This window comes from Sparus aurata, chromosome 3 (assembly GCF_900880675.1).
Source record: "Sparus aurata chromosome 3, fSpaAur1.1, whole genome shotgun sequence".
In the NCBI taxonomy this organism is placed as follows: domain Eukaryota; kingdom Metazoa; phylum Chordata; class Actinopteri; order Spariformes; family Sparidae; genus Sparus; species Sparus aurata.
In genome coordinates this window covers 3,924,396-3,938,948 of record NC_044189.1, presented here as the reverse complement: position 1 = coordinate 3,938,948, position 14,553 = coordinate 3,924,396, and the positions used below count along the sequence as shown (strand labels likewise).

The 14,553-nt window shown below is 38.2% G+C and overlaps 1 protein-coding gene and 1 long non-coding RNA gene across 2 annotated transcripts in view; both read left to right on the top strand.

Annotated features, from left to right (window-relative positions):
• The first annotated feature begins 2,478 nt into the window (after nt 1-2,478).
• On the top strand, nt 2,479-4,320 carry LOC115578880 (uncharacterized). Its single transcript, XR_003983553.1, has 5 exons — nt 2,479-2,592; nt 2,692-2,754; nt 3,031-3,173; nt 3,411-3,532; nt 3,973-4,320. It is a non-coding gene; the product is annotated as an uncharacterized LOC115578880 (long non-coding RNA).
• Nucleotides 4,321-5,094: 774 nt separating this feature from the next.
• Nucleotides 5,095-14,553, top strand: part of LOC115578875 (CD209 antigen-like protein E) — an 80,406-nt gene continuing 70,947 nt past the window's right edge. Inside the window, exons 1-2 of the mRNA XM_030412175.1 lie at nt 5,095-5,299; nt 5,544-5,654. Coding sequence (XP_030268035.1) covers nt 5,155-5,299; nt 5,544-5,654 — 256 coding nt within the window. The 5' untranslated portion in view covers nt 5,095-5,154. The remainder of the gene's footprint in view (nt 5,300-5,543; nt 5,655-14,553) is intronic.

Sequence of the window (14,553 nt, the reverse complement as noted above, 5' to 3'; positions counted from 1 at the left end):
TCTCGGGTCACAACAAGCCAGTAAGTCTTAAATGATGACTATAGAAAAAAGGGAAGTTAGTTCAAATGTTTATGTGGCTATATTTAAATTAAATACTGAGGGAACAAGATCAATTCATCAGTTCACCATCAGTCACCGCTGACTACGGGTCATCATCAGCTGTCTTGGTGCTCTAATCTGGTGTAACGTCACTCATTATTCTTATAGAGGGAATGACAATGAGCAACAAACACTCCACAGTTTAAAGTGTCACTTCAACCTTCATACCAACATAATAAAAATGTTGTCTATGTATTTTTCCTCTGTAGGACCAAACACTGAACAGAACGGTGCAGCTGTCAAAAGAAGGTGTTTCAGAGCTCCTGCAGTGACTCTGGGAGTGATGTATCTGCTCATGTTGGCTGGAATCTACATACGCTGTGAGTGACTCAGTTTTTAATCCAATCTTACATATCTTGATGATTTAGTAGTGTCATGTTTTAGGATTCTGTCAGAAAGCTAACACAGTAGGTGCAGGTTCATCTTTACTATCTTCGTATCACTTTCTTCCTGCGATCAGAGTTTTGTCCAAGAGACATTTTAGGACGAACACTAAAGCTAGTCAGCACAGGTTGTTTCTTCTCTCACTGTGTAAAAGAGGAAGTTAACATTATTTATGAAGACAAAGACGTAATCCTACACAATCCATACACTGTTAGGAGAGCATTTCTCTGAGGATGTATAGAAATCTTAATCAGGGACCAACAACAATGTTTCTTGCCACTGGCCCAGTCTGGTCAGTCTGTTCAGAATCTACTGGTCCAAACTCATTTTGTACCGGCCCTGAATGTAGCTTCTACTTGGATTACTTCTACTACATCACAGAGGTAAATATTGTACTTTCAATTGTAGTCTGTAACCTTATTACTACTTCTATTTTTACATCACATCTTTTATACACATTGCTGGTATGTCTCATGTTTAGACACTTGTATCAACATCATTATCAGCCCTGAAGCAACAGTTAATGTTTCTACAAAACCACAGATCAGTTAAAACCTGACGTTGCTTTGTGTTTCAACGTCAGGTTGAATGATTGAATTTTCTGTTTGTCTCTTAATAATTCATGATTTAGGCGCAAAAACCACTTGGTTATGATAAGGAGCGCATCATGGTTCATCTTAAAACTGTTTTTGCTTAACACAAAAACCACTGGAAATGTCTGCAGCTCTCCTTAAGAAATACATGGTTTTGTCTTTACAAAAACAAAAATGTCTTAGGGTGTCCTTTAAAATATCCAGTGTTAGCAGTGTCAACTGCAATGATCTCTTTGGCTGTAACAATGCCACCACCAGCTGTTTCAAGAACTAGAAGAAACACACAGTTTTGACTGAAAGGGGCTTTAAAATGTATCTAAAGCCTTTATGATTCTTCAGAAGTCTGAGTCAAAAATCAAGTGTATCTTGGTCCTGGTAGCATGTTGGTTGTCCCAGCCAGGGCAGTCCCACACCAAAGCACGTGATAAACCCAAAGGTCCACTAGAAGACAGCAGTGAGTACCGTGGATTGCCTCGAATAGGTGTGAGAACAATACCAGCATGTATGAAGGTGCAGAACCAGCAGGAGGCGATAGTGACAGTTCCGTTTTCTTTTCTGCTTATCTGTGAGGGTCGTGGGATGTTGCCACTTTTTATCCCCCTGAGGGGTTGCTAGGCTTACTGGGGCCAAATCCAGTTTCACTCTATGGGCGTAGGCCAGGGTTCACCCTGGATGACTCGCCAGCTCATCGCAGGACCCTTACTGATGGCAGTGGCTGCCTTCACAAGGTGCCAACTGCACATCAGGAGCAACTTTGGGGTTCAGTGTCTTGCTCAAGGATACTTTGACATGTAGCTCAGTCCCACCCTGGGGAGCCGGGATTCGAACCAGTGATCTTCTGATCACCAGTCAACCAGCTCTACCCACTGAGCTACCACCGCCCGCGATAGTGACAGATTAATTTATATATAGTGCCAGAAAGTCGCTGTTGGGAGGAGGCTGAGGATAGGATGGGTTTTAAATTCACCCAGATGATCAATGTTTGAATCTAGTGTAAGGCTAAAAGCCAAGGACTCTTTAAAGGAAGTAGAACTTTGCAAGTTGAACCATGACCTCTACCTAAACCTACCCAAGTAGTTATGGTGCCTTTATTTTGAAAGTGTACCCAGCTGTTGCAAATGTACTAGGAAGGAAACATTTTCCGTGGAAACAAAAAGAAGGTTCATTGTACTAAAAAGGCAAACCCATTTGACTGAGTAACAACTGAAGCCTCTTCTTTGGCTGAAGAAGACTGTGGCTCTCTGGAAGGATCAGAGGCAGTTCTTTGAATAAGACAAGTTAAAGGATAAGTACACCAAATAACCAAATTCTTCGTTGGAATAGAGAGAGTGATATTTGATTATGCACAGGAAGTAAGGTAGTTGTTCTTTAGTACAAAGCTAGATGATTTGTTTGTCTTTTTCACCTTTCTTCTGGTTGTCACCAGATATTTTGGTCACTTTGGAAAAAAACCAGCTGAAGACCAGATATGACAAAGTGAGCAACAACTACACCCTACTCCAGGAAACAGTTTCAGGTAAAAAAAAAAAAAAAGTCTCAAAACAAAAAAAGAAAATACCAAAAATACTGGTTGAGCTTAAAACTATTTAGTTTATCTATTGTTGTGTTTCTCAAGACATGACAGTCAACAACAGCCAATTACAGAATGAGGTAAAGCAGCTGAAGGACAAAATAAAAGGTGAGAAGAACAGAAAATGTTCAACTGGAATGCCGATTTACATGATCAAATCTGACTGTTCTTCAACTTTTAATTATAACTGTTTCATGTTGTTAACTTTTTTGCCATGTTGTATTTCAGACCATCACAAATGAGATATTAAATCCAGAGTGAAATTACAGAGTAAACAGTCTGAATCGGGAAAGTAGTGATCAAGAAACATATTAAACTAAATAGAGGAAATGAGAAGTCAATCTGACACAGAATGAATCTTTAAAACAAGTGTTTATCATTAAGGGATGGGGTGTCCTGATGGATGGAAGAGATTTGGATACAGCTGTTACTTTAGATCCAATGAGATGAGAACGTGGTCTGACAGCAGAGCAGACTGTAAGAACAAAGGAGCAGATCTGGTGGTCATAAACAACAAAGATGAAAATGTGAGTGTGTGTTAGTAAAGAGCCTCTAACTCAACCTGCTGTGACTCTGTCATCTGGACCTGTTCTCCTCTCAATATTATTTTCATATTTCAGACTGTGTGTATTTTAAAGCTTGGTTTTGTAATTTGGTTTAAATGAAACATTTTAATAATTATCTATATCTAACAATATTTCTTTACTACAACAGAAAAACTAAATGATGAACAGAAATTATTTTTATCTCTTGTTAAATACCAGCAATTTGTCAGTGACCTGAACAACATGAATGAAGAGTCCTGGATTGGTCTACAGACAGAAAGGTCAACAGGAGAAAATCGTTTTGAATGGAAGTGGGTGGACGGATCACCGCTGGCAGAAATGTGAGACATTTTAGAGTTTACAAATGTCTATTTGTGAGGAGGTGTGGAGCTGCTTCATCAACCAGCACTACAGTTATAGTAAATATTACAGTATATGCTCCAGGATCATTAGTTTGAAAGAGAAAACGTCTCAACTGTGTCAATAGATGTGAATATTATTAATATCATCAACTTAAAGAGACAAAATTATTGGGAAACCATCTTCGTTTTTCAAATCAGTGGACCCATAATCACTTTCTTTTTCTGATTTTATTCCACCAAATGCTGATCACATAAATTACATGAAACAAGATTACAACACATATTAAATGATTTATTGAAAAACTATCAATAATTAAAGAGAACATGAATATTGTGAGTAAAATTCAACAACTTATTTCAAATAGAAAATAATTACAAGTTTCTGCCACAATAAGCTGAACATTTTCTTTCTGCTAAAGCTTCAGTGCATCAGGACTACCACCTGCTACATGGGACTGGTACGCAACATGCTGCAATCAACAAGGACAATGGATACCAAGTATATATCATCAAAACAAGTACTGGATCTGTGAGAAATAGATTTCTTTCATTTTATGATGTCAGAAGTGTGGAGTGTTGAGATCAGCTCTGTAAACTCAGACACATTTACATGTATTGTGTGTGACATGCTCAATAACCTGATCACACACATATTGTTCCTCTGCCTCACATGCTGTATAATATGATTGGAAGTGATCCAACACAGCTACATGTGTATTACTGACTCTGCAGCCCTGCAGGATCATCACAGTAAAAGCTTGTCTTTACTTTGCTTTAGTTGATTCATAAGTTTGCATTCAGTTCCATCTGTCTGCGTTCATTATGTGAAAATAATACCAAGTTGTGTCTGAGTCCTCTTTGATACAGCAGCTGCTAATGTTCAGTGTGAAGCTTCTACAGGAGAGAGAAACATGCTTGATGGTTTATGTTTTGCCTCTTTAGCCTGTGTAATGTGCTGCTGTCCAATTCCCATGATAATCACATGATAAGGACATTTATAGTCTTAACCAACGCCCCATTTAAACTTCATTTCAACAGTCTGATATCTGGATCAAACCCAGATGTAATTTAACATTGTTCCTTCATTTTGGATCTTTGTTCTGCACTCCTAAACACTGTTTGCATCTCTTGTCTCTCTGTGGGTCACAAGTTGTGCAAGTAGCAGAGCGAATTTTAAAAAACAGTCCAGCAGCATCACATTTCCTGTGTCATATATGTATGTGTGGGTAAACTGTGTGGGCAACAGTGAATACAGCTCAGCACAAATGTGTGTATGTGAACACACACGTCTGCTTTACAGTGAAAACCTTGTATTTCCTCAAAGTCACTGTCAAGATTTAAAGACAATAAACAGCTTTAGTTTGTAGCTTCAAATGTATTAATATTGTTTATTTGATGAGTGTCTTTATTCCAATGAGCAAACCATTAAAAGTCTAATTTTGCAACAATTTTAAGTGACATGTGTTTTTTCATGTGTTTAGCTGTGGTCTGTCCTGATGTCACTTCCTGTGTTAGAGGCTGTCCAACTCAAAGACAGAACGCTTAACTACACAGTCAAACCTGTTCAAGAATAGCTTCAGTTAAGTTTCCAGTTTGTAAAGATGTCTGCAGAAATTCTTGCTGCACCAGATTCCAGCTTCAATGTGAGATTAACCAGAAGAGAGAACAGAGGAGAGGGAGAGGAGATGGAGGTGGAGATCTTAGAGGATGAAGAGCATCACGCTGATCTTGGGTCACAACAAGCCAGTAAGTCTTAAAAGATGACTATTTGACAAAGGGAAGTTAGCTCAAATGTATGTGTGGCTATCTTTAAATAACATACTGAGTTAAAATGATGAATTCATTCATCAGTTCACCATCAGTCACCGCTCACTCATTATTCTTATAGAGGGAATGACAATGAGCAACAAACACTCCACAGTTTAAAGTGGTCACTTCAAACTTCATACCAACATAATAAAAATGTTGTCTATGTATTTTTCCTCTGCAGGACCAAACACTGAACAGAACGGTGCAGCTGTCAAAAGAAGGTGTTTCAGAGCTCCTGCAGTGACTCTGGGAGTGATGTATCTGCTCATGTTGGCTGGAATCTACATACGCTGTGAGTGACTCAGTTTTTAATTCAAACTTTCCTATCTTTTTAGTAATGTCATGTTTTAGGCTTCTTTCATTTAGATAACACAATAGTAGCATGTTCATCTTTATTACCATCGTATCACTTTGTTCCTGTGATCAGAGTTTTGTCCACGTTGCTGGTATGTTTAATGGTTTTCAAACTTTTTACATTATTATCAGCCCTAACTTAACAGTTAATGGTTCTGCAAAACCACACATCAGACATAAAACTGGACATTCATTATGTTACAACTTCAGCTTTGTTTCGGTCAAATTTTCTCTCTTTATAACGTAGGCACAAAAAACACTGGTTATGGTTAGGACAACATCATGTTTGGGTTAAAACTGGTTTTAGTCACCACAGACACAATTGGAAATGTCCATAACTGTCCTTAAGAAACACCAGGTTTTAATATTAAAAATATCCAGTGTTGTGACTTGAACTGCAGATGTCTGTTAGGATGTGACAACGGTACCACCAGTTGCAACAGCAGTTTCAAGAACTAGCAGAAAAACACAGTTTTGACTGAAGGGGGGCTTTAAATATTTGTCTGAGGCCATTATGATTCTTCAGCAGTGTGAGTTATAGAACCTCTGGAGGTCTCTGCTATTAGCTGGAGTCACCGTCCTGTCCAAACTCTGTGAGGACTTTGACTTTATTTTAATGTCTCATCTTGAGTCACTCAAAACTTCAATCAAATGTTTTTTGGCCTTTTTTATTAACAGTGCAGCTGAAGATATGACAGGAAACAGGGAGAGAGAGAGGGGGAATCGAACCCGGGTCCGCTGCAGAGCCTTGGCACATGGGATGCGCACGTTACCCACTGAGCTAAACGGCGCCCCTTCAATCAAATGGTTTGATTGGACATCGCTGCCCTGTCTCTTTTTTTCTCACCAGATATTTCAGAAAGTTCTAAAAACTCCGAGCTCAGTCAGAAGGAGAAGTCGACGAGTCACGACAACCTTAAGGACAGTTTCTGCCACGGTCAGGGGAACAGCAACACATTACAAGACGTTAATCCATCATAACAATTTCAAATCTGTTGCTAAAACACTGTAATGACACTAAGTTGTTTCTTGTAGGATGGACGAGATTTCGATGTAGTTGTTATTACAAATTTACAGAGAAGAAGAACTGGACTGACAGCAGGACTGACTGTCAGAGCAACAGAGCAGATCTGGTGACAATAACAACCAAAGAGGAACATGTGAGTGTCTGTTACCTTGTTTGGACTTTCTGTTCAGATGTGTCTTTTGTTAGTTATAGCATCCCCCAATAACAATTACATACATATAATCTGTCTCACCAAAACATGGTATTCTGTTGCAAAAGCCAAGCATGTAATGAAAATGAATAGTCCAATACAGAGTATGCTATTATTAATCTTAATGGGCCAATTTACACCTTTTATGCTGTGTTTTGTGGCTCCAGACATATTTTTGGGTGAGTGAAGGGGACAAGAATTGCTCTTATGACAGTTGAGGTTGCTGACTCCAGGCCTCGAGGATGCACTTCTAATTCCACTACAATGTCTGATATTACTGGCTGTCAAAATATTTTACATATTTACATTCAGATTCTTGTTGTCCCATAAAAAAAAAAAATCAGATTTTACAGATTCTCAAATATAATAACTTCCTGAGGCACAAAATGTGGCAACAACCAGCTTCTCCCCGCTGTGTTCATACGTGTTCGTCACTTTTTAGCAGCCCATGAAACAGTTTTCATCGTCCTCTGTGCTTCTTGCAGCGTGGTTCTGTATTTGGTTGTGTTTTCTCCCTTAGCATCATTTTGTTCTAATGTGATGCATGTGTTGTCATATGGGTGAAATATCAACAAACTTGTTTCTATATATTACTTGATTAGCTGCAATGCACTGAGCTCTGAGGACTAAAGTCTTTGTGGCTAAATCACAAAAACGTCAATTAATATTTATTGTTCCTGACTAAGAAAACATTTTTTTTGTGTGTGTGTTATTGTGTTTTAATTCATTCTTCATCGTGGAGGATTTCTTTCCTTCAGAGATGAACATAACATGACATATGGAAATAATTACTGTATCTTCTGCAAAATCACCAGGACTTTGTCAAAGATCTGACTGAGCATCAGGCTTCCTGGATCGGTCTGCAGTCAGTGAAGTCATGGAAAACAGAATGGCAATGGGTGGACGGAACAACACCGAAATATGTGTGAGTTTTAAAATCACAATTTATCAGAGTAATTGTCCACATTTAATACTTAGATTAAATAGAAAATGTAAAGTAAAAAAGAGAACAATAAATCATACAAAACATGACTGATTTGATGAAATCAATTCAATCATGTTTTCAAATAATGTTAATATTCTGAGGCATTTTATTATTGTCATTTGAATTAGCACGAGACAGTGTTCAGATAGTCGAGGCAACTGGTGGACGGAACAACACCGAAACATGTGTGAGGATTTAAAAGACTTTTTATTTTTTTTAAATCATGATATATCAGATTCATTAAGGATGCTTAATACTTAGATGACATTTTAAGTTAAAAAGAGAAAAATAAAGTCATACAGAACAATCTGGATTTGATTTCATCAGACTGATCATGTTTTCAATTTGTGTTAATATTTTGAGGATTTTCCATTTATTTATTTGAATTAGCATAACTCAGACACTGTTCAGATAATCTTTGAATAATTCAACGCATGATTTTAACTTCTGGATTCTGGATTCTGGCTCATATTTGAGAAATTAAAAAGCCAAAGTGACTGAAGCCACTGATCTAGATTCTCAACAGCTCCGATTGATGAACTTGTAGTCTACTGCTGTACCACATGAGGGCACCAACATGTTCATGTCAATTCCTCTTGTGTGGCCCTCATCACTTAAAGCAGAACAATTATGTAAAAACAAAACAAACTGTAAGTTTATAACAGGGCTAATACCTCAAAGCTTAAGCTAGTAAATTAAATGTAGTACAACTCAATGACTCAATCTTTTTCTGTACTTACATCAAGATATTGTAAGTATTTGCACTTATAATGTGGCAAGGTCTAGCAAAAGATTCATAATATATTATTGTACATGCCTACAGCTTAACAGATGGGAAGTCTCTCCCAGAAAACACCCCTTCACTCACGGTGCCAACGTTTTTATCATCTTTGTTAATTCGACACAATTTGACCACAGAACAAGGATGTGAATTAACCCGCAACTGTCTTACACATCATCTTATTCACAAACACATTCACGAACCATAATTACACCGACAACAACAGAATACCCAAGAGTCTTTGCGCCACAGTCCACAGTATAGTAAAGTACAAGTATACGTTTTAGTATTAAAGTATAAGTCTAAGTATTAATGTACTTAGTCTTAGACTATTCTTTATACTTTTCAGTATAAGCCAAGTATACTTCACTATACTTTTCTTGAGTACATAAAATGTAGTATATAAAAAGTACACTTCAAGTATACTGCCTCAGTTTTAGTATAAAATAAGTATACTTGTAGTACACTTGAATAAACTACTTTTTGCTAAGTGGTGTTAGGACAGAGACCTTCCACTGAGGACACACAAGGAGGAGGATGAAGACGATGATGAGGAGGAGAGCCAGCCAGCGCCGAGGAGGAAGAGGAGGAGGAGATGAAGGAGGACAATACTTACATTATTTCTGTTGTTATTTAGTTAATGTATGAGTTCTTCTTAAATCATTTGTTCATAATTGTTCATTTTATATAATTCATGAAATAAATGATTGTGCTATTGTTACACGTTGTCTATTCCATTCAGTATTTACAGCTTAAGTACAATTTATAACAGCAACCGGCATTTTGACAGCCTCGCTCTGAGCTCCCTGATGTTTTTACTCCTCTGTAGCCTTCAAGCATGTTCCAGGCCGTCAGCTGGTTGGCTGCACCTTGAGAGGGTGGAGCTAAGGATATAAATAGGGCGGCCATCTTAGAGGCTCGCTCTCTTTGTTCTGGCAGCCATGCTCATTTCAGTTTGTTTTGAGTTTGTTCCTTTAATTTAACACTGACACACACATTCGCTCTACACCACTGATACTATTAATAATACACTCGTAGTTGGGGCACCACCTCCGTTGTTTGATTTACTGGAGTAGGCCGGAGGGAACTATTCCAAACATCTAACTGTCAAGTTTGACTTGGACAGTTAGAGTATCAATTTCAAATCAGTTTATTCAATCTCATATTCTGAAGCAGTGACTTCTCTACACGTATACATCGGTTCTCCACATTAAAATTAAGTTCCAGACGAAGACAAACGATTATATATGTTTATTGACTAAATAATTTTGGGTAAAATAAAAGAAAAGACAATTTTAGATGAACAACAACAGACAACAGAAAAGGTAAAGACTGTAATTAGAAAGTAATACAATTATGTGAATGTTTTATTTCATTTTTAAGGTCTTAACATTTACAGCTCTTTACAAAATGTTGTCCTCCTCACTACAATGTGGTAGTAACACATGAAGCATTCAGGATACTTTTGATATCAAGTTTTGCTGCTAAACTTTGTCCTTGACAGGTTACAAAGATGACCTACAATCACAAAATGACATTCAGAGAGGATTATTTAAGTGGGGGAACGCTGTTCTTATGACAGCATCACAAGAGATACTCCATGCATGTATGAACACACATGAAGCTAAAAACTATCAATATTTTTACATCATATTAGAAGAAGTGGGGGACTCCATGCAGACCCTGAACTGAGACACAGCAACAGTGTTCAGGATTGCAGAGTTGTTTTGTCACACAGAAATGCAACGTGTAGAACATTTAGCACCAGAGTCCATTCAAAATATCACTGTTTTACCAAAATAATCCTTTAAATGTGGGTGACATCGTTCAGAGTGTATTTTATATAAAACAGGATACAATTAAATCATCTCTGACATTGAGTTGATTATATTAATTATCATTTTGATTGTGATTGAAAAATTTCCAGCTGTTCATACTGATCTTCAGTCAGATAAAGTGCGATAGTAAACGGATACAAGGGGGGAAAACAAAAATACAATCATAAAGTTTCCAAACACACGATGCAGATGCACAGTAACAGTTTGATCAATGATCAGAAGCTTCATACTGTCTGATGTGGGTCGTCCAGTAGAGACGTTTACAGCAGTCGGACCAGTTTAAGATGAGAGCAGGAACCAGTTCCTCAGAACCAGCTGGAGATGAAAGATTTATAAAAATGATGGAAAGCTGCTCTCGTTCTGCATCAAGGCACCATGAGATCAACAAGATTACAAACAGTAGAAAATGTAAATTTAGAAACAGCATGATTTTGTTTTTGGTCACCATTACAGTACTTAAATGCACTTGTGCTGTGGATCGTTTATTAAGTGCTCAAAGTTTTACCAAGAAGTGTTTAAAACCCTTGTTGTGAATGTTCTGTATTAACGGAAATACATTGAATTCTTTTCTTCAAGTAACAGGTGAAATGTGCCATGTGGGCAGATTTGACACAACAAGTCTTCAGCTGCATTAATACACACAGGTGAACTGAGCTACATGCTAACTTCAGCATGCTAACACACTTACAGTCACATGGCTGACGTCCTGATGTGTAACATGTGTAACCTTCACTTAGCATAAAGCCGCTGAGGCTCATGGGAATGTTTTTAGTTTTGCAGCTATTTGTTCATAAACCGGAGTCACATTTTAGATGACACTAGAGGAAAATTCACAGGGAAACCAAAGTGATTATAATTCATCCTGAGGGGAAACATGAATGTCTGTACAACATTTCATGTCCATTCAGTGGATGTTGAGATGATTCAGTGACGTAACCTGGAGGACAATTAAGGTGGAACTACTGTCTTCCAGCAACAACTATCCACGCGAGATCTCACGTGACTTTTCCAGCTTTTCATTTTAGTATTGTTTCATAACATAAACAATAAAGCATTCAATACACAGTAGGACCAAGGACTTATACATATTCCTTGTAGGTCTATCTTAACAAAACATATCAGACATTTAACTGGTGAATAACACAAGCATTACACACAAAGAGAATCATGATATGCAAGGCTGTGCCCATCGCAAAGGTGGGGGCTGGTTTCTTTCAAACCCCAAATTCATTAAGTAATAAACTTCATTTGGGCTTGACAATAACATGGAAACTATCTACTGTATGACTTTCTTGGCTATTAGGGAATCTGCTAAAATTAAGAAGATGAAATTGTAGTTAATAGTTATTCAGAACATATTGAAATGTGGATGAGTATAGGATTGGGATGCAGCAAAGATTGGAATGTCCCAGACAGGGTCGTAAAACGCTTTGGCCTGTGAGGGGGGAGGACTGGGTCATCTTTACCCCAACCACCATTTACCCCCACTTCTTGTCATCTGATGTGGAGAGAGAGAGGATTCTATTGTTTTTAGTTGTTAGGTAGTAACAGAAGGTCTTCGATGATCTGTTTATAGCATTAGAGCAACACACCGTCCTAATCTATTGGGAGAAGAGGCCATAGTTTGGCCTGAGGAAGAAGGACTTCATCTTCTTTGTGAGGGGGGAGAAGAGGCAAATATTCAGTCAAACAGATATGCTTTGTTTGTTAAATTAGTCTTATCTTGTGGTTGAGAGGTCAGAGGTCAGAGAACGCAGAAAGGGAGCAGAGCCTCGTGATGGAGACATAAGGGCTGGTGTTAATACAACAGTAACGGAGTAAATTTACTTGAGTACTGTACTTAAGTACATATCCAGAGGATTTGTACTTTACTTGAGTATTAGATTTCGTTGGTACTTGTTACTCTTACTTGAATACATTTCCAAGACAAATATTTTTACTTTTACTCAAGTTCATTTCTAGGAAGGCTGAAAAGTACTCGTTACTTTCAGGTCTGCTCTTTTTTTCTTTTTCTTTTTTTCTAAAATACTATTGGACACAAGCTGTGTTTGTCAAAGAAGGAAACCTGTCACAGTGCACGTTCTCCACTGGGATCTACGTAAAAGCGGAAATATGTCATCCCTCCCCATAAGGATACCACCAAAGTAGCCACGCTCTCGACTGCGTTTGTCAACACAAAACCGCGACAATGGCTGCATCAGATGTAGTTTTTTGTAAAGCAATTATTCTTTGGTGGTCTTTGAGGAGGTTCCAGTTCCCTGTTCCAGTTCCAGTTCCCAACTTAGCTAAATGATAGAGAGTTATTTGGACGGTGCAGGTTCATTTGGTTACAGTTTTAATGATTGTTAATAAACATCTACATCTGCAACATCTGCTGTCCTCCTGTGATCTCATTCATTTGATTTGTTTTTATAGGTGTTTCTGCAGGCTTTATATAACATTGTGGTTCTAAAAGCAAGCACATCAGTGCAGGTGGTTTCAAAGAGTTAATTCTCAGAAACAAGAGTTAGAAGGTCCTAAATTCATTTAGAAAAAATTATAGCAAATCATTGATGTGAAAAATAAGAAATTTACTCTTACTCTTACTTTTACTTAAAGTAAATTTAAAAGCATGTACTTTTGGATACTTAAGTACCTTTAACTTTTTTACTCTTACTCGAGTAACATGTCGACTGAGCTACTTTTACTTCTAACGGAGTAAATTTTGACCAGTAGTATTTGTACTCTTACTCAAGTACTGGGGTCGAGTACTCTGTCCATCTCTGTTGGTGACCCGACCCAACACTGTGTCCACCAAATAATACAGCCTTCCTCTTCTCCACCTCCCCGACAAGAACTTCCACCTCACACTGGGTGAAACTGCGCTTCTTTGCCTTTCTCTCTGCTTTCGGCATGCTTTCAGTCATGAATGAATAATAATTAGGGTTGATTCTCTGAATATTCATAGATAGATAGATAGATAGATAGATAGATAGATAGAATTACTTTAATGATCCCAGACTGGGAAATTATTTTGTTACAGCAGTAGTGGGTCCGCAAATAAAACATTTCATACATAACATAAATAGAATCCAATATATACATAGTGTATATATACAGTGCACAGTGTGCTGTAAACAATAATAATATATACAACAAAACAAAATATGCAAAATATACTATAACAATAATAATATATACAACAAAACAGTAGAGAGACCAGAGTTCTCTGTCAGGCAGAGGTGAGAGAGTTATTATATAAAGTGATGGATTGTGGTAGGAAAGATTTCCTGTATCTATTGCTACGACAGCGAAGCTGAAGCAGTCTTCCGGAGAAGGTGCTCCGCTGTCTGACCAGTGTGAGTTGGAGAGGGTGGAGAGGATTATCCATGATGGATAACAGTTTTTTCAGTGTCCTCCTCTCCACCACAGCCTCCAGAGTGTCCTGTTTGCAGCCAATCACAGAGCCAGCCTTCCTGATCAGTTTGTTGAGTCTGTTGGTGTCGCTGGCTCTGATGCTGCTTCCCCAACAAACCACAGCAAAGAAAAGTACACTGGCCACCACAGACTGATAAAAGATCTCCAACATCTTGCTGCACACGTTGAAGGATCTCAGCTTCCTCAGGAAGTAAAGTCTGCTCATCCCCTTCTTGTAAACAGCTTCAGTGTTAGATCTCCAGTCCAGTCTGTGGTTGATGGTAACACCCAGGTACTTGTAATCCTCGACCACCTCCACATCCTTTCCCAGAATGCACAGAGGTTGGAAAGCCGTCTTCCTTTTCTTCCTGAACTCTATCACCATCTCTCTGGTCTTGCTGATGTTCAGCCGCAGGTGATTCTGTCCAGTCCACTCCACAAAGTTGTCTACCAATGCCCTGTACTCCTCCTCCTGTCCCTCACTTATACACCCAACAACAGCCGAGTCGTCAGAAAACTTTTGCAGGTGACACGACCCGGTGTTGTACTGAAAGTCAGTAGTGTATAAGGTGAACAGGAAAGGAGACAGTACAGTCCCCTGTGGAGCTCCTGTATCACTA